This window comes from Pogona vitticeps, chromosome 7 (assembly GCF_051106095.1).
Source record: "Pogona vitticeps strain Pit_001003342236 chromosome 7, PviZW2.1, whole genome shotgun sequence".
NCBI lineage: Eukaryota > Metazoa > Chordata > Lepidosauria > Squamata > Agamidae > Pogona > Pogona vitticeps.
In genome coordinates, this window is record NC_135789.1 from 33681322 (window position 1) to 33703198 (window position 21877).

At 64.1% G+C, this 21877-nt stretch overlaps 1 protein-coding gene across 2 annotated transcripts; it reads left to right on the top strand.

Moving 5' to 3' along the window:
• The first annotated feature begins 527 nt into the window (after positions 1-527).
• Positions 528-20246, top strand: SLC43A2 (solute carrier family 43 member 2). Of its 2 annotated transcripts, none has more exons than XR_012080761.2 (14): positions 528-719; positions 3530-3750; positions 6504-6765; positions 7702-7757; positions 8002-8078; positions 10533-10625; positions 10868-11001; positions 11207-11409; positions 11869-12015; positions 14043-14187; positions 14773-14914; positions 15189-15262; positions 16191-16383; positions 17042-17167. XR_012080761.2 is itself a non-coding variant. In XM_072978733.2 (14 exons), exons 2-14 carry the CDS (start codon positions 3591-3593, stop codon positions 17919-17921), a joined length of 1779 nt encoding a protein of 592 aa, XP_072834834.2. In that variant the 5' UTR covers positions 531-719; positions 3530-3590; the 3' UTR covers positions 17922-20246. The 2 variants fall into 2 exon arrangements, 1 of the variants encoding a protein (XP_072834834.2); XM_072978733.2 differs by lacking the exon at positions 16191-16383 and adding an exon at positions 17760-20246 and having other exon boundaries at positions 531-719; positions 17042-17165.
• The last annotated feature ends 1631 nt before the right edge of the window (positions 20247-21877 follow it).

Genomic DNA, 21877 nt, shown 5'->3' on the forward strand with positions numbered 1-21877 from the left:
ATGTCCGAATATCCAGGCCTCTGTGTGTGTGTGTGTTTTCTTTCTCGGTGGCCAGACCTCAAGATAATGTCAGGAGCGCCTCTTTGGGCAACTTGCGTCCTGCCAAAAAAAAAAACACACAAAAAAACACCTGGGGTTCCCTCCCCCCCTCCCTCCCCCCCCTTCCTGCCCAGGATATTCCCAACTCCATAGGGAGAACGAGGTCCCTGCGGTCGGGAGTGGAGGCCGAAGCCAAGAGGCAGCCGCCCCTCCGGCCCGGGGGTGGGGGGGTGGGGGGTGGGGGGGAGGAGGAGGCGGCCGGGCCCCCCCCCAGGGACTCCCACGGCCTCTCAGGGGCTCACCGACTGGGGTGACTGGGCGCCCGTCGCCTGGGAGGGCTGGCGGGGGCGCGGGCGTGTGCAGGGCGCGTGGGGGGGGGCCCAAATCAGCGCCCAGCCTGGCCCCGCCCCCCCCACCGCCCCCCCCACCCGGCCCCGCATAAATAAGCGCCGAGCCGGCGAGCGGGAGGAGAAAGCTGCGCCGCCGCCGTTGCCGCCGCTGCTGTTGCTGCCGCCTCGGGAAGGGGGGGGGGGAGGAAGGCAGGAGGAGGAAGAGGAGGAGGAGGAGGAAGGAAGGCCGCCGCCGCTGTTGCTGCTGCTGCTGCTGCCGCCGGGGATCCTCCGATTGGGGTCCCGGCCGAGCGGAGGGAGAGCCGGGCGGGCGGGCGGGCGGCGAGGCAGGTGAGCCGCGGAGGATGCGGGGATGGAGGAGGAGGAGGAATAAAGCGGGTGGGGGGGGAGAAAGGACGGGCGGACGGGGACCCCTCGTTGCTCTCGCCCCCCCTCCCCGACCGGAGGCTCCTCGCGGGGGGAGGAGAAGCAGCCGGTGCTTGGAAGGACCCCCCCTCCCCGCTCGGAGGGAATCCCAGCCGCCCCCCCCCCCGCTCGCTCTCCGCGCCCCCCCTCCCCACGCCGCCGCCGCCCTGCGATGGGGGAGAGCCGGCCCTTCCGGGAGAGGCGGCGGGGGTGGGTGGGTGGAGAACTTGGGCCTTTTGGAGAAGCGCTCGGGGCCCCCCCCTCACCTATAACCTCAGAAAAGGGGCCTTGTTGGAGTGGGTTGGGTTGTGGGGGGGTGGCTGTGGGGGGGGGCAAGAGGTCAGAGGCTTCCAGGGTGGGAGGGGGCCCCCCGGGCCTTTCCCACCCCCTCTCCTGGGGGAGCCACCCAGGTGCCCCGGGGACCCGAAGGCGGCGGGGGGGGGAAAGGGGGCCGGATTCCCTCGGTGGGGCTCTTCCCTGGGGTGGGCAAAAGCCCCCCCTCCCGAGCACAGGGGCTTCGGAGCCCTCCAGAGAACAGCCTCCGAGTTTAGAGGCCCCTCCCCGACCCCATGCTTTAAAAGGCAGCCCCCCCCCCGACCGTGCAGTGGCAGGGAGTTCCGCGCCCCAGGTCCCTGCAGCCTCAGGACCAGGGGCCTCCTGCTGTCTGTCATAAAACAAGGCATAATTTTACCAACCTGACAAGGGTCCTTTATTCCTAAATAGCCAAAGGTCTTGCCTCCATTCCTCCGTCCCTGATCCTTCGCGGGGGGGGGGGTGGCGGCCCCTTTTTCTGTGCCTTTTCCAGCTCCCTCTCTCCCCCCCCCTCCGCCCCCAGTTCCTTCTGAGAGATGGGGAAGCCGGGCCCCCCCCCTGCCCCCCCCAAGTGGAAGTGCACCCGTGCCTTCTACAAAATCTTGGCCCTTTAGTTTTCAGTTCCCTCTTTCTAACCCCCCCCCCTGCCCCCGCAGCTGCATTTTCTGGCTGGGGAGGAAGGGGGGAACTCCTGGAGCCCGACCCTTCCACCCTTTCCACCTTTGGGGCCCTCCCGTTGTGGATCAGGGCCGCCGTACGACAGGAGGGGCCCCGACCTTTGCTTCCTTGCCCCCCCTCCCCTCCCCCTTCAAGGCTGAGATTGATTGAGATGGAAAAACTCCCTCATGACCCCGAAATCCACCTCCTGGATTCTTCTTCTTCTTCTCAGCCGGCGCGGGTTTCGCTGTTTACTTTATATAAGGAGCCACCCTTTTTTTTACCTGGAACTGAGTCCCAGGCTGGCAGGACACCAGATTAAATCCAACCCAGGTGAAAACAGAGGGGTTTTGAAATACTGCATTGTTTTTAAAGAGAAAAGACCTATATATTCAGTATACAGGTCTTTCCCATGAATGAATCCTACCTTCACACACACACGGATATACATATACAGTCTATGTGGGTGAAGCTGGGATTCATTTCCCCAAACCGACCTCCCTTGACACTAGAATTAAAAAAAAAAAAGTTTTGTGGCACTTCAAGGATGAGCGGGGGGGGGTTTAGTCACGGGACTCCTTTTATGGGGTGGGGTGGGGTGGGGTGGGGTGGGGTGGGGTGGGGTGGGGTGGGCCCTCCCCCTCCCCTCAGGGTGGGTCCTCCCCTCCCTTCCCGGCGGGCCACTTAATCCGGCCAGAGGAACTCTCGGCTCTTCCCGAGGCTGATAAGGGAATCCGTGGGGGAAGTCCGGGATTACGGGCGGCTGGCTGTCGCTTCCTTTATCTCTCCTGCCTGCAGACACCCCCCCACCCCCCCAGCCCCCCCGTCAGAAATCCTCCTCCAAGCCCTCCCGTGGGTTTCTTTATCAGCAGCCGTGGGGGGGGGGCTTGGGAGGGAGGTCCGGCCTCGTGGCTGGCAGAAAGGCTGCTCCCTTTCCCCCTTAACCCCCCCCCCCCGGCCGTCCTGGGTGCCCGGTGGGCCTGCCCTCCCAGTGCTGGGAGGCTGGTTCATTCCTAACTGGTCCGGTGGAGCAACGTCATCCAGGCGGCTGCCTTTTTCTGAGAAAGGGTCTGAGAGAGTCACCCTGGGGCTCTCGTCCTGCGGCTTCTGATCAAAAGGGGGGGGGGGCAGAAATGGCTTTTTAGGGCTGAGGGTTCGAATGTTGCCTCCCTGGCCCCGAACCCTGGATGGCCGAGGAGCACGAAATTGGCGGGTGGTGTGGGGGGGTCGCCTGTGTGTTTTGTGAGGGAGGTGGGTCCCCTCTCCCCCCCCACCCTCCTGGGACCCGGAGAAGCACAAGGGCTGAGAGGATTGGGACTTGCAAAGCGCGCAGAGCCCGTGGCCGGAACACGGGAGGGAGGGCAGCCAGCTTGGATCGCGTCAGGACGAAGCTTTCTGGGGCTGCGGTTCAGGGTGGCCAAAAACGGAGGGAGTCGGAGCGAGGTGGGAGTGCTGGCGACCCACGGCTCGCCTCAGCGATCTTTCCTCTTCCGGGTGGCCCAGTGTTTGAGATCCAGGGTACACTGCTCCTGCCCATGGAGGCTTCCCTTAGCAATTCTGACTGGATCCGTTGTGATAAAACGGCAAAGCAGTTATAAAACCACCACCTCCATTCCAGAAGAGGCTCTCGCCCAAAACCTGTTTCACCCCCCCCCCCAAGCCCTGAGGACAGGTGGGGATATTTTTCTCCCCTGTGTTTTTGCATGTGTGCGTGTAGAAATGCTCCGTTCATCCTTTGCTTTCATCCTTTCTTTATCCCCTGCCAGCTGTTTGGAAGAGACCTGGTGAAGCCATCCCTTCTCCTCCTCCTCCTCCTCCTCCATCATCATGGCGCCCACGCTTGCCACGGCCCACCGGCGGCGCTGGTGGATGGCCTGCACGGCCGTGGTGGAGAACCTCTTCTTCTCGGCCGTCCTCCTCGGCTGGGGCTCCCTCCTGATCATGCTCAAGTCCGAGGGCTTCTACTCCTACCTGTGCCCCCTCCCAGGTAAGGGGCGCTCTCTGGGGCAGCCACTGGCCCAACCCTGGCCACTTCCCGGGGCAACGGGCGGGGGGGGGAAGAGGGGGAGCAAGGCGTCCTTAGCCAAGCCAGACGGCCCGTCTCGGGCGGGGGGAGCTCAACGGGCTGCTTTTTTCACATGGGGAACCGGCACGGGGTGTGTGTGTTCTGCTCTGACATGGAGGAGCCCAGGGAGGTGCTGCTGGAGCCGGGCAGGAAAAATGCCGGGCCTTGGAGGGCTAATATTTTTGTTTTCCAAGCGGGGCGGTTCCCAGGCAGCGGCATGGGAATCGCCTGGAGGGAAAAGAGACATCCGCCTTGGGAGGGTGCTCTCTGGACATGCTCAGGAGCACCCCTCCTGCATTCCACAAGGAAGGAAGCCTAGAACCATTACCAAGCCGCCTGTAGAGAGAGTGCCTTTGCCTTCCGCTTAGGGCTCAAGAAAGCAGGCCGCCTTGAGGTTGCTCGGAAGCAGTGACTTCGGGGTGGGGTGGGGGGGCCCTGTCAGGGGGTCAGCAGGATAAAGGGGCCTCTGGGGGCCCTGAGGGAGTGCCTCCCCCCCTTCCCTCACACTGCACCCCCCCCTCCACACGCCAGGCCAGGCCCCTCCCAGCTTTAATCAGGTCTGCCCTTTGGACGCCCGAGTCAATCTTTCACCGGATGCCCCATCCAACCCTAGAGGGAAGTTCCTCCTAGGAGGAGAGGAAACCCACCCCAGGGGTGGGGGTGGGGGTGAGGGGGGGTGGCCAGGCGGGGGGGGGGGAGAGAGAGACTTGATTTGTTTCTGAACTCCTTGGGCAGGGAGGGGCCCTCTCGGTGGGGGAAAAAAGCAGAGGATGAGCTAAGGGTGCTTTGGGGGGGGGAGTGAAGGAAAAGGCTTGGAGACAGGAAAACGCCTTTGCCCCCCTCCCCCCAAGAAGGTTTGAGCCTCCATGTCTCTCTCCTGCCCTCCCCCCCCCCCTCGGTGTGCGAATGCCACTTTGCTCTGGATCGGAGGACGAGTTCAGTTTGGAGGCGCTCAGCGCCTGGGAACCTGTTGAGCCAGCATCTTCTCCTCCCCTGATTCAGCGCTTTCCCCTCCTCCCTGATCCGGCTCTTATCAGGGGTGGCCTCGGACTGCTTGCTCCTTCCAGGACAGAGAGGGTGCCGATCGAAGGCGGGCTCAAACTGGCCTGGGGAGGGGTGGGGGGCAGGGGCGGGAGTGGGAGCGGGGGGGGGTGAGCCTCGCAGGTCCCGTGATGGCTGCTCCCACCCACCCCCCTCGAGTCAGGAGGAAGCTGAGATCATCCTGCCCGTTTGTTCCCAAGTTAATGAAAAGCAAAGAGAAGCAAAGATAGGGTCTCTCTATCTATCTATATCTCTCTCTCTCTCTCTCTTGCCTGGGGGGGTTGGAGGGTGGGCTAGTCGGCGTGAAGGTGGGGGTGGGGGTGGGGGTCTCGTTTCCCAGGGCGGGCTGGGGGCGCCTCCCTCCCTGCTGGGGCTGAAGGCGGGTCGTGGGTCCTTCCCTCTGGGAAACCACCTGCTTTTGCTCCCAAAGCTATTTTTTTTTGGGGGGGGCACACCTTGAGGCTCAGGCTGCCCCCAGGACGGCTGTGCGTTTCTCGTCCTGCTCCGTGCCCGTATTTCCTCTTGTGGGAATGGAGGGCTGCCTGTGGGCCCAATCCACCCACTTTCCCTGTGTCCCTCCTAAGTGCCCCCCCATGCCTTCTGGGGCCCTGGAATGGGGATTAAGCCTTTGCTCCCTGGGGGGATCCTGCCAAAAGGTGCCCCAGGGCAGCGCCCAGTTCCTTGAGGGCTGAGTCCTCCCCCACCCCCCACCCCCGGCCTCCCCCCAGGTGCCAACCAGGAAGGTCTGTAACCGGAGCCCGGCTTCTCAAGGGCACGACGGAGGGGGCGGGGGGGGCGCCTGCTGCCAGGATCTGTGTTTCCATCACAAACACGGGGCTGTTTGGGGCGAGGCCATTCGGAGCGCTCGCTCGGAGCAGCCGCCTCTCCAGTCGAGGGCTTTTTCTCGGGCTTGGCTGATCTGCCTCTTCCCCCCCCATCTGTTTCCTACCCCCCCCCCCCGGCTTCCCCCAGTCCGTCCCCGGCCTGAAGCCTGTTGTTAATCTTTGCACAGAGTGGGGTCTGCAAAGAGGGCCCCCCCTGGCTTCCCTCTAATCGGGTGGGGAGAAGAGGGAAGGGCAGGAGCCACAAAAGCTCAGCGCTGGCACGGATGGGCCACGGAGGGAGGGGGCGCTTCCTGGATCCTCTCGGCTCTCCCAGCCTCAGCCCAGGGTAGGAAGCAGGGGGGGGGATGGCCTTGTCCCAAGTGGGGGCCCTGCCTTCTGGGGCATCTTTTCTAGCTCTCCCAGTGGGAAGTTGCACCCAGGACCTTCTGGGCCTGAAGCAGGCACTCTGCCGCTAAGCTTTTGGCAACTTGGCAACGTAAGGTGCTAGTCCTCATGGGTTGGAATAAAAGGCCAATTGAAACCAGAATCTGCCTCTGGTGATGCTGGGGGGGGGGGTGACCCTGTAAGCTTGGGATTCCCAACACGGGCCAGCTGAGGTGGGCGAACCCATCAAGGATCGGCCCCTCTCGGCTGTTGTCTGTCGACTTCCCAGGCCTCGCGCCGGCTGTGGCTTTGGCCGATTCAGGCAACAGAGCCACGCCGGCTGCCCCGGGCTGGCATTCCGCTTGCCTGGCCTCGGGCGGCGTTTGCTGCCTGGCGCTGACGGGCCTCTTTGCTTCTGATTTGCAGAGAATTCCACCCGGTCAGCCAACTTCAGTTCCCGGCTGGCGGCGAGCAACCGGACGGAGGCGGGGGAAGGCGAAGGGGTGGCGGCGGCCCTGGGGGCGGAGGAGCCGGCCGTGCGCATGAACGGCTGGCTGATTTGCAAGGAGCAGGATGAGATGCTCAACCTGGCCTTCACAGTCGGATCCTTCCTGCTGAGCGCCATCACCCTCCCCTTGGGCATCGTCATGGACAAGTACGGCCCCCGCAAGCTGCGCCTGCTGGGCAGGTGAGTGGCGGCAGCGGCCATTGCCCCGATGCGCTGCGTCCTCTCTGCGGGGGGTGAGGTGGGGTGTCCCTTCAGGCAGCGGGTTCAAGAGGAGACCGCTGTGGAGCTTTGAGCAGTGGGCTCTCCCGCTGGCAGGGGGGGTTGGCTAGATGGCTCTTGGGGGTCCCTTTTCTTTCCCAGGGGTGTGGCTCCTGCAAATGGCTCGCTGGCCCCCCTCTGCATCCTCTGGATGGACCCCTTCACTTCCTGTTCCAGATGTTCAGGGCCCTTTCTCGCGGCAGTTGACCCTAGAGGGTGGCGGGAGAGAACCCAGCTGGCTGTATTTGGGTGGGGTGGGGTGGGGTGGGGTGGTTGGAGGTCGGACGGACAGACGGACAGGGTGCTGACCTCATCGTGCTCCAGGAAAGGAAGCAGCGCCATCCCACATGGCTTTGGGTGGAATTTTTCCCTGTCAAAAGAACGGCCACATCCTGGGTGCATCCCCTTTAATTAAAACAAGACGGTCGAGCTTCTAGTCCTCATGGCCTCACGGATGAACTCAGGAAGGAACCGCTTGTTCAAGTCCAGTTTTTCTTCCTGTATGTTTGCAAAAAGGGCTTTCCCGCTTTCTGCCTTCTGGGCTTGAGCCCCAGTTCAGCCCGGATGGCCTGATGGCGGGGCTACAAAGCAGGAGGAGGGAGACTTGGACTGTTTATTAGACGTCTGGATTGTACCCTTGATTAACGTAGGGGGGCAGACGGGCGGGGGCGCTTCCTGGGCAATGACTGGGTCAAAGGTAGAAAAGGGGAACACTGCCCGGGAGTGTTTGTGGCTCTCTTGCCAACAAAGTCGGTGGGGGGGGGGACGGGGGACGGGACGGGTTCTACTGCCCTCCCGGCCTCCTGTGCCCCCTTAGCTGCCCCCCCCCGTGACTGGCGCCCTCTTGTTTCCTGGCAGCGCCTGCTTCGCGGCATCGTGCGTGATGATCGCCTATGGGGCTAGCAACCCAGACTGTGAGTCCCTTCCTGGGGAGGGGAGGGGAGGGGAGGGGAGGGACCCACCTCCAGAAGGATGATGGGGGGGGCGTAGGGTGAGGGTGGCTGAGCTTCCCCCTCCGTCTCTTGCCCCATCGGGGTCCCCGGGGCTGAGCGGCTGAGCTCCCTGGGAGGTGGAGCAGGTGCCGCGGCCCTTGTGCATTGGCGGATCTGCTTGGCTGAGAGTCGTGTTTCCCCCCCCAACCCCGCTCTCCCTCCCCAGCTCTGTCGGTGCTCATCTTCATCGCGCTGGCCCTGAACGGCTTCGGGGGGATGTGTCTGACCTTCACTTCTCTCACAGTAAGTGTCTGGGGAGGGGGGCGCCTTTTGCACCTGGATCCGGTGTGTGTGTGTGTCCCTTGTTGGCCCCACCACCTCTTGCGTTGGGTGGGGGGGTGGCCAATGGGGCCTCACTCTCTCTGCCCTCGAAAGCCTGGGAAGAGCCCCCCCCCGCCTCTTCAGGGCTGGGGCCCCTTTTGTGGGCTGGGGGAGGCCTTTCCAGAGACCCCGGAGGCTCGAGGAGGCCTCTTGCTGGAGAGGGGGGGGCGGTTAGGGCCCCCTAAAAGAAGAGATGAGGTTGGGGCAGTGGCGGGGGAGTTGTGGGGCTCCTCCTGGTTAGCAGGCGAGGAGGGGCCCTGTGTGTGACCCCCAGCATGGGGGGGCAGCCCAGCAGGAGGCTCCTCAGAGCCATGGGCTCTGCTGGGAGGGGGGGTGAACCAGAGACGCTCCCACTCTGCCCCCCCCAGCTGTGTTTGGTGAGGCAGCTGCACAAACACCAGCTGGAGGGGAGGGGAGGGAGGGGGCAGAGAGGGAGGTGACTCCGGGCCGGGCTGGGGGGGGGAGGCCAGCACCTGGTGCTGAGCACCTTCCCCCTCCTGTTGCTCTGCTCCGAAGCGCCCCATCCCACCGGAGGGCTTTGTTCTCTTGGGCAGGCAAGGAGGACCAGCAGCCACTGGGGTCGGGGGCCTTTGCCCCCCCCGGCCAGGCACGTTGCACTCTCCCCCCCCCCGGCCGTCACCCCTTGCTCTTGGCCCTCTTGAGCAGGGCAGAGGGAGGCCAAAAGGCCCCGCAGGCCCCTGGCTCCCCATTTCCGGACTCTGGGGCTTCCCCGCAGCGATTTCTGAAGGGCTGAGGCTCTGGGGCAGGACGGAGAATGGTTGGCCATGGGGAGGAAGGGTGGGTGGCTGGGTGGTCCCGGCTTCTCCTGTTCATCTCTTCCCCCCCCCCACCACCACCACGACCACCAAAGGGAGAAGCAGCATCTGTAAAGGAGTCCCGTCCTCCTCCTCCTCCTCCTCCTCCTCTTTGGCTCTGGGGTTATTTAAGGACCTGGCTGCTGCATTGCATCTGGGGGGGGGGGGAGGAGAAGAGAGGGAGAGGGAGCGAGCGAGCGATCCAGCAGGCGCTGCAGAGAGAGAGAGAGAGAGGCTGAGGCAGGTGGAAGCAACTTCCTTTCCTGCCAGAGGGATCATCATCATCATCAGTGCAGGGACATGCCCAGTGCAGTAAACAGACCCTTGCACCACCACCACCCCCATCCCCAACCCAACAGGTGCCTTTCATAGGAATTCCTGGAAAGGCCACAGGGATTCGGTGGGGTTGTTTATGCCTCCAAATCTCTCCCTCTTCCCCCCCCCCCCCCGCTGCCCCTGGTTGCCTTTATTATGCTGTCCTTCCTCCCTGGCCTAAGCCCAGGCTCTGAGGTCCCCCTTGTCCTCTCCTGACCCCCCCAATCCCCCGACCCCCCCCCACAGCCAACACTCCCCCCACACACACACAGCCCTACGTATGTTGGATCAGGAAAGCGGTCCCTCTTCCAGGCCTCCACCTGGTTCCTTTTTGGGCGTTTGGATCATTTGGGGGGGGGGCTGTGGAGGAAGGGACGGTGGGGGGGGGACGGGTGCCCTGAGCCACTTCCAAAATGCTGCCTCCGCCCCAGGGAGCGACCTTTCCAGGCAGGAGCCAGAAAGGAGGCCCTTTAAAACCCACCACCACCACCACCGGCAGCAGCCGCCAGGCTAGGGCTGGGGCCGAGGCGAGGGGCCTCCCTGCTCCGGGGGCCACACGGGCCCCTTCAGGGGCCGCCGAAAAGGCCAAGGCTTTTAACAAGCAAAGGGCAGAACGTTGCCGCCTGGGGAATTCGGGACGGGCGAGACGGGGTTTGGTTAGAGGCTTAGTGGGGGCAGCTGGCCTGACGTTGGCCCCGTGGCGACTTCTCCCTGGTGCTTTGGCTCCACATCTCGCCCCGAAGCCCCCTTTCCCCCACGGGCAGAGTGGGGAGTGGAGGGGCTGGGACACGCCGTTGCGGCTGGCCACGGCCGGACGGTGCAGGGGGGGGTGCTCCGTTTGTGTGCACAACGGCCCCCGAGGGAGAGCCCTCTTGTCGGCCGGGGTGGCTCAGTCCTGCCTGGCCCTCGGCTGGCCGAAACTTGTCCTGCGTCGGCCACCCAGCCCTCCGGCCACCCGCCCGCCAGACCACCTGGCCTGTGGAGGGCCACCCGTGAGCGGCCGGAGAAAAGCCCTCCCGCCCCTGCAGCCCCTCCCTCCTCTTCCCGGAACCACCAAGGAGGTGGGTCCTCCTGGCCACGGCCACGACCGGGCAGGCTAAGTGGACCCTAAGAGGCCGCACGAGGCATTGTGAGGGTCCCCGGCTCCTCTCCCTGCCACCCCACCCCACCCCACCCCCTCCAATCCAATCCAGCCTGCCTCTCAACCCCACTTCCTTCCTTCCCTCCCTCCCTCCTTCCCTTTCAGCTGCCAAACATGTTCGGGGACCTCCGCTCCACCTTCATCGCCCTCATGATTGGCTCTTACGCTTCCTCGGCTGTGACCTTCCCTGGGATCAAGGTAGGTGGCCGGGGAAACCTTTCCCATCATCCTCACACTGGAATTAGGGGTGAAGAGGAACATCCGGGCTGGGTGGGTGGCTGTCGTGTCGCTGGGGGAAGAGCAGAAGCCCCCCCACCCCACCCGAGGCCCCTCCAGGGCATCCGAGGTGGTCGGCTCTGGGCCCGGGGGAGGGGGGGGGGAAGAGAAAGGCCTGATTTCCCACCCCCCCCACCCCGTTCTTCCTCCTTCCGGCTCTCCAGGTCATCTACGACTTCGGGGTCTCCTTCATCCTCATTCTGGTCGTCTGGGCCTGCTGTGCAGGGCTGGTCTTCTTCAACTGCTTCTTCAATTGGCCCCTGGAGCCTTTCCCCGGCCCCGAAGACATGGACTACACGTGAGTCGCAGCGCGTGGGGAGGAGGGAGGAAAGACAGACATGGGGGGGGGAGTCTTCCGTCCAGCGGTCCACGAAGGGGGCCAACCCGCAGGGGGATTTGCCTGGCGATACGGGCGGCGCGCCAGGCGGGGTCGGTCGGTCACCGCTGGGCTTCTTCCCTGCCCCCCCCCCCCGCTTGCTTCCTTCCTTCCTCCGGCCGGGCAGCGTGAAGATCAAGTTCAGCTGGCTGGGTTTTGACCACAAGATCACCGGGAAGCAGTTCTACAAGCAGGTGACGACGGTCGGGCGCCGGCTCAGCGTCGGCAGCTCCATGAAGGGCCCGAAGGAGGCGGCCCCGCTCCAGGACGGCCACAAGCTCTGCCTCTCCACCGTCGACCTGGAGGTCAAGTGCGAGCCTGACCACGCGGGTGAGCCGATCGGGCATCTGCGGGACCCCCCCTGGCCACGCCATGAGCAGCGTGGCTTCCTCGCAGGCCGAGAAATGTCTCCCAGCTCTGCTCTGTGGCCCAGGGCCGCTGGGGCAGAAGTCCTCCGCGGGCTGCTTGGATCCCGTGGAGCAGCCACTTTCCCCCTGCCTGCCCCCCCTGCACCCTTTTCTGCTGCCTCCCCTGGAGAGGGCTCAGGCCCCGGGCCACGAGCCATTCTCAGGAGAAGCCAGTCCGGACCCACCTCTCTGGCACAAGGGAGGTGGAGAGCGGGGGGGAGGGGGGGTCTGGTCCGGGCCCCCAAAGGACAGCCTCCCCGAGCGGGACGAGGCCTGGCTCCGGAGGCCGGCCAGGAGAGGCTCCGTCGGCCAGTCCTTGGCCGCCTGCCTGACGGCTCTCTTGCTTGCTTGCCTTCCTCCCCTTTCCTCCTCTGGCCGGCAGCCTCTCCGTCCTTCATGCACAGCGTCTTCAGCCCGATCCTGCTGCTCAGCCTCATCACCATGTGCGTCACCCAGTTGCGGCTGATCTTCTACATGGGGGCCATGAACAACATCCTGGAGTTCCTGGTGGACGGGGATCTGGAGACGGGTACGTGGGGGGGGCGTGAGGGGGGGTCTCTTCTCAGTCTCCCTCGGCCTGCTGTTCCTACGGGGCTGGGGGGCCGAGGGTGAGGGGAACCTTAGGGGACCGGCCGAAGAGGTTGCCAAGGGTCTGTTAAGGACCCCAACAGGCCAGCGAGGGCGGGCGAACAGGCGGGCGGGCGGAGAGGTCTTTCCCTTCACAGGAGGGGGCCTCGAACCCGGGACCTCCTGCACACAGAGAAGGCGCTCTGAGGGTCCTCCTGGCAGCCCTGATCTTGCAGGACCTGCCAAAGCGGAAGGGGGCTCCTTGGGGGCTCTGCTCCTTTGGTGCAGGGGGCACGTCCTGCTCTGGCCTAGACGAGGGTGGCGCGCCTGCGTGTCCGTCCCGTCTTTTTGGGCCAGGTTCCTCGGGTTTTTTCTGAGGGAAACTCTGCTTTTCCTCCCGTGATGAGGGACCTTAAGGAAAAGCCTCCTCTCGGTGGCCTGTCAAGTGCGCGTGTGTGTGTGTGTGTGTGTGTGTGTGTGTGTGTGTGTGTGTGTTCGTTTGGCCAGGAAGACAGAGAGAAGCCCTGGGTTGCTTCTCCTGGGCTGTCTGAAAGCGGCTGACCCCCCTCCCTCCCTCCCTCCCTCCCTGCCCCCCCCCTCAGGTGCCACAGGTCAGGGACGGGGCACCCTGGACGGTGTCTCTCTCTCGCTCACTCGCTTGGAGTCAAGGCGCGATGGCCCCGTTTCCCAAGGGCCGGCGGCTGGTTGAAGGTCAGCACTAATTCCGGCCGTCTTTCCATGACACACTTCCATGTGTCACGTCTCCCGTCAGGGGTTTGCGGAGTTCGCTTGCTCAGCAAAAGTTCGGGGAAATTGGCCTCCTTGAGGGAAGGGAGCCCGGAGGGAGTGACGTCGCGCCCGCCTCAGCAACTCCTGGTTCAAAGGCCTTCTTCCTTCTTCTCTTCTCACCCCCGCGCCCCCCCTCCTGCGCCCAAGCCAGGGGAGACCCATTCTCTGCCTGGCTGCGAGTTCGAAGGAGGAGGAGCCTCCGCCTCGGCTGCGCTCTTGACTCAGGCCCATATTTATAGCTCCTGGAGGGCAGCCAGCCAGAGAGCCCGGGCGGGCGACGTGAGCCGGTTGTTTGTCTTTTGCCCAACAGGACGGAGCTGCGGCGGCTGCGGCCGCCCGCCCGTTGCTCTCTGGCGCAGCGGCCAGATCCAGTTTGGGCTTGTTAAATCTGGAATCTGTGAACGAGATGAATCAGGAGGTGCTTTCATGCAAAACAACAGGGAGGCGCTGGGAAAGAAGGAAGCCGTGAAAGGGTGGCGGGGTGTGTGTGTGTGTGTGTGAGGGGGGGAAGACAGCTGTGTGTGTGTTTGTGTGTGCGCTCTCTAATCAGCTTCCAGGCCCCTTTGCCTGCCCCCAACCCCCCGTCGCACCCCCACCCCATCCTTTGCAGCTCCTCCGACAGGAGAGCTCCGTCTTGGGGTCCAGCGCTGCCTGGCTTCCCCCAGCCCCATCCGACGGAGCCCCCCTCTTCTCTCCTCTCGGCTGGCCTGGCCTTCCTTCAGGGGGGGGTCCCCCTCTGGACAGCCCACCCTCCCTGGCGCCAGCCCACTTGGGAGGCTGCCACCACCTTGTCAAGGAGCCGGAGCCCGGAGGGATTTTCATGAAAGCCCCGCTGCTCAAGGGCCCGGTGGACTGGCCATTCCCGTCTCCCCGACTGGCAGCCCCTGGTGGTGGTCCAAGCGCTGCCTCAGTTTCCCCAGCGCCTGGACCCGCCACCTGCAGGCCTCCGCTTAGGGGTCAGGCCTCCTTTGAGCTCTTCCTGGTCACGAGGGGAACCAAAGGGTGGGTGGTAGGAAGCACCAAGGAACTGGGCTGAGGTGATGGGTTTGGGCGGCCCTTCGTCTTCCCTGGGATGCAAGAGTTGTGCGACACGCCCGAGCTGGTCGTCCGTCTGATCCGGCCCCGATCCCCAAGGCCTTGAGAGGCGAGGGCGACCCGCAGACTCTTGATGATCCCCCTCTGGTCTCCCCTGCCTTCCAGTGGGCCTCTACACCTCCATCTTCGGGGTCCTGCAGCTGCTTTGCCTGCTGACGGCGCCCGTGATCGGCTACATCATGGACTGGAAGCTGAAGGAGTGTGACGACGATGACGGCGGTGGCTCCGAAGAGGCGGGGGATGCCGGCCAGTACGTAGCTGCTCCTCTGGACCCCTGGCCGCGTGCCCTGGGGGCGTGTAATGCTTGACCCCCCTCCGGGGAGGGTCGGGGAGGAAACCCCCAGGCAAGGCTGCCCCCCTGCCTGTGATGCCAGGGGCGGGAAATGCGCATCCCCTCCAGGCGTGACCGAACCCAGCTGGCCAACTTCATGGCTGGGCCGGGCGTCCCTGCGGCTCTCTTTGCCTCCTGAGCTTCGTGGTTCTGTGGGAACTTGAACTCAGGTCACCCATGATGCCCTAGTTCTACAAAGTTTCAGAGGCGTGTGAGGCAGGATAGAAAACACGCTTGCCAGGCAAGTGGGCGCAGGTGCCGCTTTGGCTGGCAGGGAGGAGGAGGAGGAGGTGCAAACCGGGTTACCGGGTCGAGGTTCCCTTCTCACGCCTCCGGAGATTCCACTGACCTAGATAGATCTGGGGCGGAGGTGGAGGCGGGACAAGGGGGTCCTTTGAAGGGTGCTCCCTCCGCCCCTTCCCCCCCCCAGAAGCTGAAGGGCCTTCCGGGCACGGGACGCGAAGGGCCACGATCCACGGAGGCCCCCTCCCTCTTCTTCCGCAGGGGCAGCAAGAAGCTGAAACCGAAGCCGCGCCGGGACCGACAGATCCAGAAGGTCTCCAACGCCACCCGGGCCTTCGCTTTCACCAACCTGCTGCTGGTGGGCTTCGGGGTGACCTGCCTGGTCCCCAACCTGCCTTTACAAGTGAGTGCCTGGCCTCCCCTTCCCCCCCCCCCCCGGTCTGCTCCGAGGTCCCCTGGGTGAGGCTAGGGAGCCTTGGTCTGGGTGCTGCTGCTGCCAGGGTGGGTGAGCCCGGTCGTGGTGGCGTGGTCTCTGGCCAGTGGGGGAGGGCAGCATCAGTGGGACACCCGCCTGGGCAGGGGGTGGGGGGTGGGGGTGGGGGGGTCCGGCCTATCTGGGGAGCCCCAGGGGTTCTGGCGCTCTGGCCTCACTGCTCCCCAATGGCCTTCTTTTCCAGATCCTTTCCTTCATCTTGCACACCATTGTGAGGGGGTTCATCCATTCGGCCGTGGGCGGCCTCTACGCAGCTGTGTAAGCCTGCCGCCCCCTCCCCTCGCCAGCCCCCTTTCGGCTCTCCGTCGGCTGCGGCCGGGGCTCCCCGTGCCTTCGGCTGGGAGGGGTCCTCGTTTCCCAGCGAGCCATTCTGCCCGAGGACGAGAGTGGTTAGCAAGCCACGCTTTCTCCCTTCCCTGGCCTGGCCTGGCCTGGCCGAGGATGCTTTCCGGGGATGGCTGGGGGTGGTATTGCTCCCCTGGGCAGGATTGCTCAAGCAGGCCATAGGCGCCCGTGTTCCCTTTTTGCCATCTGATAAGGGCACGGTGCCCCCCCCCCCTGCAGCGTTCCTTTCGGGAACAAAACAGCCGCCTGACCCTGGGCCCGGCCTGTGGCCTCGCTTTCCTCTCTGGGGCTTGCGGATTTCTGCCCCCCACCCCCACCCCCAGGGCTTGTCTGGGGGCCCCCACCTCGGCCGAGGGAGTCCTGGGAGCAAAGCCTCCGATTGGGCTCCTCGCCTTCTCTCGGGTGTCTCTGCCGGCCGGCCGGCCGGGTAAATAGGTGGGTGGGTGGGTGGGAGAGCCCGGCCCGGCCTGGCCGTCACTGAGATCCAGTTTCAGCAGCTGCAACTCGCTCGACCAGGCTGGCTCTTTGTGTTCCTGCCCTTGAGTGTTGGTCTGTGTGTGTGTGTGTGTGTGTGTGTGTGTGTGTGTGTGTGTCTGTGTGTGTGTGTGTGTGTGTGTGTTTAAGACAAGCAAGAGCGCTCAGTGCTTCCTCTCCGCGAGGGGGTTGGGTGAACTTGAGCAAAGTGAAGCCTGGTTGCCCAACGGCTGGAGGAGGACCAAGCGCCCGCCCGCCCGCCCTCCCTCTCCCAGGCGCTGTTTTTCCATCTCCAAACGCCCACATTCAGCACTTTGTAATCAGGGACGCGGATCCGCCGCTCGAGATCAACATGTTTGTCCTCCAGGAGGTCTCGTTCCTGCCCAGTCGAGATTTGGGAAGGCAGCCAAGGCCTCCGAGCCTGGCTTGTTTACGGAGTCTCCTCGCTCCCAAGCTGAGGCTGCTCAGGAAGGCTGGACCCGACCTGTGTGACCCGCAACAGATGCCTGACTACGTCCCTCAGGCCAAAGCTGGCCGGCCAGCGGGGCTCGCCGGCCGAAGTAAACATCCTCACCCCAGTTGCCAGAAAGGCCCGTTTCAGTTTCCTGCTCCCCACCGTGGGGCAAACAGAGGAAGCCTGAAACGTTCTCTATTAGCTTCCCTGATGACAGCTCTGTGTGTGTGTGCGTGTGTGTGTGTGAGCGTGTGCGCGCGCACACATGCGCAGAATCCCTGCCGTCTTAGCCTCTGCCTCTTGTCTGTCGCTGAGATCCAGAGAGTGGTGCTGTGGCTCTCTGGATCTTGCCAGAAAGCCACTCCTGGGGGGCCCTGGAGAGCCGGAGGGAGATCACCCAGAGGACCCTTCCCCACCCGCCCCATTCCGGACGAAGGCCTCCCGAATACAGGGCAGCTCAGTGGGCGATTTCTGCTGAAGGCGGAGACCTGTGTGAGGCTCAGCACCTCCTGCAGGAAAGAGCTGGAGGAATGAATGGGTGCCCGAACCCAGGGCCCTGTCCCCTCGGGGAATTCCCCTTGCCTGCCCCTGCCCCCCCTCCCCGGGGGTCGGGGTGGAAGAGGTGGGCGCCGGGGGGGGAGGGCTGAGTGTCTACCGGGAGGGCGGAGGGCGATGCGGAAGCAGGGCAGGGCTTGAGGTGGGCCAAGCCCTGCGGGGGGGGGCATCTGGCTCATGGCCCCTTCCTCCCCCTTTCCTTGCAACAGGTACCCTTCCACCCAGTTTGGGAGTCTGACGGGGCTTCAGTCCTTGATCAGCGCCCTCTTCGCACTCCTCCAGCAGCCCCTCTTCCTCGCCATGATGGGGCCCCTGGAAGGTGACCCCCTCTGGGTAAGTGGCTGCCTTGGGACCTCGTGCCCTCCGGCTGTGAGGGTGACGCGGGAAGGAGAGGCTAGTTGGGGGTGGAGGCAGCTGGAGGCCCTTCCCCACATGGCCCCACAAGCAGCGTGAAGGCCGGCTGGGGGGGGGGGGCGGGAAGGAGGCCAGGAGACCCTTACCCTGAGCGTTGCAGGAGTGGCCAAGAGTTGGTGGTGCAACAGATATAAAGAGGTGGGGGGGGACACCACCACTGCCTTCAAGAATTCCCAGAAAACAACACCCAAGCGCAGAATCTGGACCGAAGCAGGGGACAGACAAAGAGGGCGGACCGGGGTGGGGGCCAGCGGGGGCAGGGAGAGGGCTGCTATATATTTTTTTAAAATATGCAGGCGAAAGTTGCCTCTTGGTGTTCTTCCACACTTCCCGACGCCTGCCCCCCCCACCTCCCCGTGCTGGATTTCCCTCTGCCGGGGGGGGCACTTGCAGGAGGCGCTGTTCGCCTCCCCGGAAGGAGGTCTTCAGCCCCCTTTCCACCCTACAACCCCCCCTCCTGCTCTGACCTCAGGGGTCTCTCTCTCTCTCTCCCCCCCCCCGTCCTGCTGCCAGGTCAACGTGGGGCTCCTTGGGGTCAGCATGCTGGGTTTCTGCTTGCCCCTCTACCTGATCTGCTACCGGAGGCGGCTGGAGCGCGAGAAGGAGCAGAAGCAGGAGGAGGCCAAGCTCTTCTGCAAGATCAACAGCAGCCCCGACCAGGAAGCCTTCGTCTAGCGGCCTCTTGCCGATCCGGGGGGGGGGGGGCCCTCGGACTCGGCTCTCGGACCTGCCCCTCTTGCACAAGCCGGGGCCGAGGGTTTGCTCCTCTCTCCTGTTCACAGCAGGGGCTGGGCTTGGGGCTTTCCCCAAAGGCCCCCCCCGACCCCTTTCACAGCTGGATGCCTCCTCCTCCTCCTCCTCCTCAACTTCCCACGCCCGGGGGGGGCTGTCCCAATGCAGCACAAAGCCCACCTTGGCCTCCACAAAGGGAAAACGGGGGGTGTGGGGGGGACACCTGGCTGGGCTTGGTGGCCTGCCTGGAGGGCAGCCGGGTGACTCCGTCCATCTGTCCGTCCGCCCCCACCCCTCTTGCCGTCCCCCCCACCGGCTTCCACTGCTCGGCTTGTACCTGCGCAAGACACAGATCCTCTCCCTCAGCGTCGCCCCCCCCATCCTGCGCTGGTCCTGTGGCCTGGGAGAAAAGCCCCTCCTGGAAGGCCCTGCGCCCCCCTCTCTGATGGGGAGGCTGGAAAACGGCGGGGTGGGGGCCGGGCGGAGGCCTCTGAGGGAGGGGCCGTGGCAGGAACTGAATGTACGGACTCTTTGCACGCCGAAAGCGGGGGTCTCCTGTCGCTCCCCAACCCAGGCACTGCCAGAGGGGGGATTGGGGGCCTCTGCCCGCTTGCCTGGTGCTGGGTCATTTATCTTAGCTCTCCTGAAGGGAGCGCTGGAAGCGAATCCTGTCTCCAAAGGGAACGGACGGAAGAGACAAGACAACATTCCCCCCTCCCCTGGCCAGCTGGACTGGACTGGGCTGGGCTGCAGAGGGACTGGTGTTGGATTCACACCCCCGGCCCTTGAACTCCAGTTGCCTGTTTGCTGGGATGGGGATTGGGGCAGGCGGGTCACCTGGAAAGGGGTTGTGCCTCCCTGGTGGCCCCCACACGCCCATGTGGTGCCTTAACAAGCAATATATAGGCTGGGTGTGTGCGTGCGTGCGTGCGTGCTGGGTAGTATGTATGTGTGTGTGTGTGCCATGCTCTGCTCTGCTGCGTTGAAAGAGGAATAGAAAGCCGGGCTCAGCGGGCGCCCTCTGCCTCCCTCTGGGTGCTTGGAGGCTTCCTCTCTCTGCCTCCGGGCGAGAGGGGGGCCGCCGGCTGGCCCCTCGGTTCAGGTCTGTTTGGTGCGTTTCCCCCCCCCCAAAGAGCAGAGCCTGCCTGCTGGTCCTAGAAACACCTTTGCACGATGCCTCCCCCGTCACCCGCTCGCGCGGCCAGGCCCCCACGGGAGGGAAGGCGGGTGGCCGGCCAGGGGGCTGGAGCAGCTGCGCCCTCTCGCGTCCTCCTCGCCCGTTCCAGAGCAGCGCGTCTCTCGGCTCTGACAGAGGAGCACGGGGTACCTAGCCCTCAGCCCTGTTTTTTCGTGCTGTCGCACACCCTCCCACTTGGGCTCCTCTCCTGCCCTGGCGTCACTGCAGCCGTGTCCAGAACGGAGCCCGCCATCACCCTCACCCTTTTCTTCCTCGGGTGCCTGGACTTCACTCACCACTTGGGAAGCAAGTGGGAAAAGGAGTGGCGCCCAAAGGGGTTCGTTCTTAGAAGCAGAAGAGGCAGGACAGCAGGGTGCTTGGCTGGGGGGGGTGGGGGTGGGGTGGGGGGGGACACGTACGAGACTATTCGTGGAAGCCCGGCCATGGTGGCGGTCAGCTGCAGAAGGGGGAATGGGACTCAAGGAGGGGGGGAGAGAGGGACCATTCGTTGCCCCCTGAAAAACTGGCGCCCTGCACTCCAAATGCAGCTGGCTGGCCTCTCGGGGGGGGGGGGGACAGGCTAGGGGACTCTAGGTTTTGCACAACACACAAACAGAAGGGCCACCTCCAGAAATCTTGGGGAGGGAGAGACAGCCTCCCCCTCGTCGTGTGTCTGGATCACTCCAAAACAGAAGCTGAGTTTTGTACAATGGAAGAGTCCCTGCTGCAAACCTTCCCCCCCCCCAAAACCCACAGGCTGGGTAGCAGCGAATTCACCCCACGCGGATCTCCTGCGTAGCCAGAATGGAACCATCTGCCCACCAAGGGCTGAGATGCAAAATTCTCAAGGTGGTGGAAGTGCCATAAAATGGGAACCTCTCCAGTCAGGACCGGGGGGGGGGGGACAGAAAAGGGGCCTGGTGAGGAAGACTGCTGGATCAGGGCCCCTGAGGAGCAGCCAGCGAAGCGGGGAGGTGTGAGGTGTGTAGTGGAGCACCCGGGGGAGGGGCCCCGCTCGGACCCTGCAAAGAAGTGCAACACATCACAACAGGATTGTGAAACCTGCCTGTAATAAAATAACATTCATACAACCGTGGCTCACATTTCCATTCTGGCTTTCTATGAAAAGTCCTTGTGTTTGCAAGGGACCAGTTGGGGATTGCAGCTATCTCCCCCCCCCCCCGCACCCCACCCACCCCACCCGTTGCAAAAGTGCAAGCTCAAATCATGGTGTGAAAGAAAGGCCGGGCCCTGCAGCCACCTCCCGGCTTTCCTGACAACATCTGAGGATGAAACAGCCGGAGCTGGCAGCTGGGTGGGTGGGTGTGTTGGGGGGGGTGTGCCCATCATGCCAGGACAGCTTGGGCACTGGAGCAGAAAAGCCTCTCCCCCCCCCCCGTGTCTTGTGTTTGCTCCTCAGAGTCTCTTCATGGGTCCCTTCCCGAAAATTGTGGGAAAAGGTGTGGAAGAAAAGCCAGCGGTGAGGGAGGGCCCTCCTCCTTCGCTGAGGCTCCCCGTGCAGGGCTGGGCTGTTTTTGAGGAGCTTCCCATTATTTCTAGGGCCTGACCCTGCACAAACCCTGCACCAACTCCACGCCAAGGCCCAAAGGGCTGGGGACACTCTTAAGACCAATCCGTTTATTTGAGTTTGGGGTTTTGTGGGTTACAGTCCCCTTTTCCAGACACTGTTGGAAGGAGCGAGTTCTAATCCATGGACCTTCCCATTGAAATAACACTGCTAGTCCCACCTACTTCTGTTGCCATGCTTGCTCTCTGTTTTCGAAACGGACCAGCGCGACGGCTCCTCTGAAACCTTGAAGCCACTGAGCATTAGGAGCCCGGCATTGAACGAAGCGCTCTTTCCCCTCCCAGGCACCGTCCAGCCTCAAGGTGGAGTCCGAGGCTTGTGCAACCGGCCAGAGAGAGAGAGAGAGAGAGGGGCAGGTGACGGAGGCGCCCAAGCCTGCCGGCCTTGCAACAACAAGCAGCCGGGGGTGGTGGTGGTGTTGCAGGCGAGGAGAGCCCTGACTGACTCAGCCCTTGCCCCTCTTGACACAGAAAACCTGACTCACGGAAGGGCGATGCCCAGCCACCTCCTGGGTGAAACTGGCACCGCCCAGGCAGCGGCTTCGAGAGACACGTCCTGCACTGTTCAGGGGTAACCCTGGCACTTCCTTGCCCGCAGGGCACAGCAGGGCCAGCCTTTTGATTCCAGGTGTTTGGAAAGGAGGGGGCGGGGAGACCAAAACGCTCCTTCTCTCCCCCCCCCATCATCCTGTGTCAGGGACCCCGTGGCCTCTCGCAGAGGAGAAGGGCCCACAGCAGCCCCAACAGACTGGCGGAGGGAGGCTCGTCGCCTACCCTGCAGGCCCGGCCTTTTGTGCGAGGCGCGCTGTCCTTCCACATTAAAGGAGGCTCTCGATTTCAGACGACGTGTTCATGCCCCTACTGAGAGATTGCACGCTCCCTGTGGGGGGAGGTCCCCAAGCGAAGCAGGGCTTGGACATGGATTTGAACCCGGCTCTCCCAGGGGGGCACGACGCTGAGGAAGGCGCAAGCCACACGGCCTCCTGCGGAGGGTCTTCCTCACCCGCTATGCCAGCCCTGGGACCGCTTGTGAGCCCGACGATCCTGAACGTGCTTGCGGGCAAAGTCCTGAAGTGGAGGCCCGGGCGACGCATCGCTCACTGCGGCTTCCTCGGCAACGGGGGCAGCGTGGGCA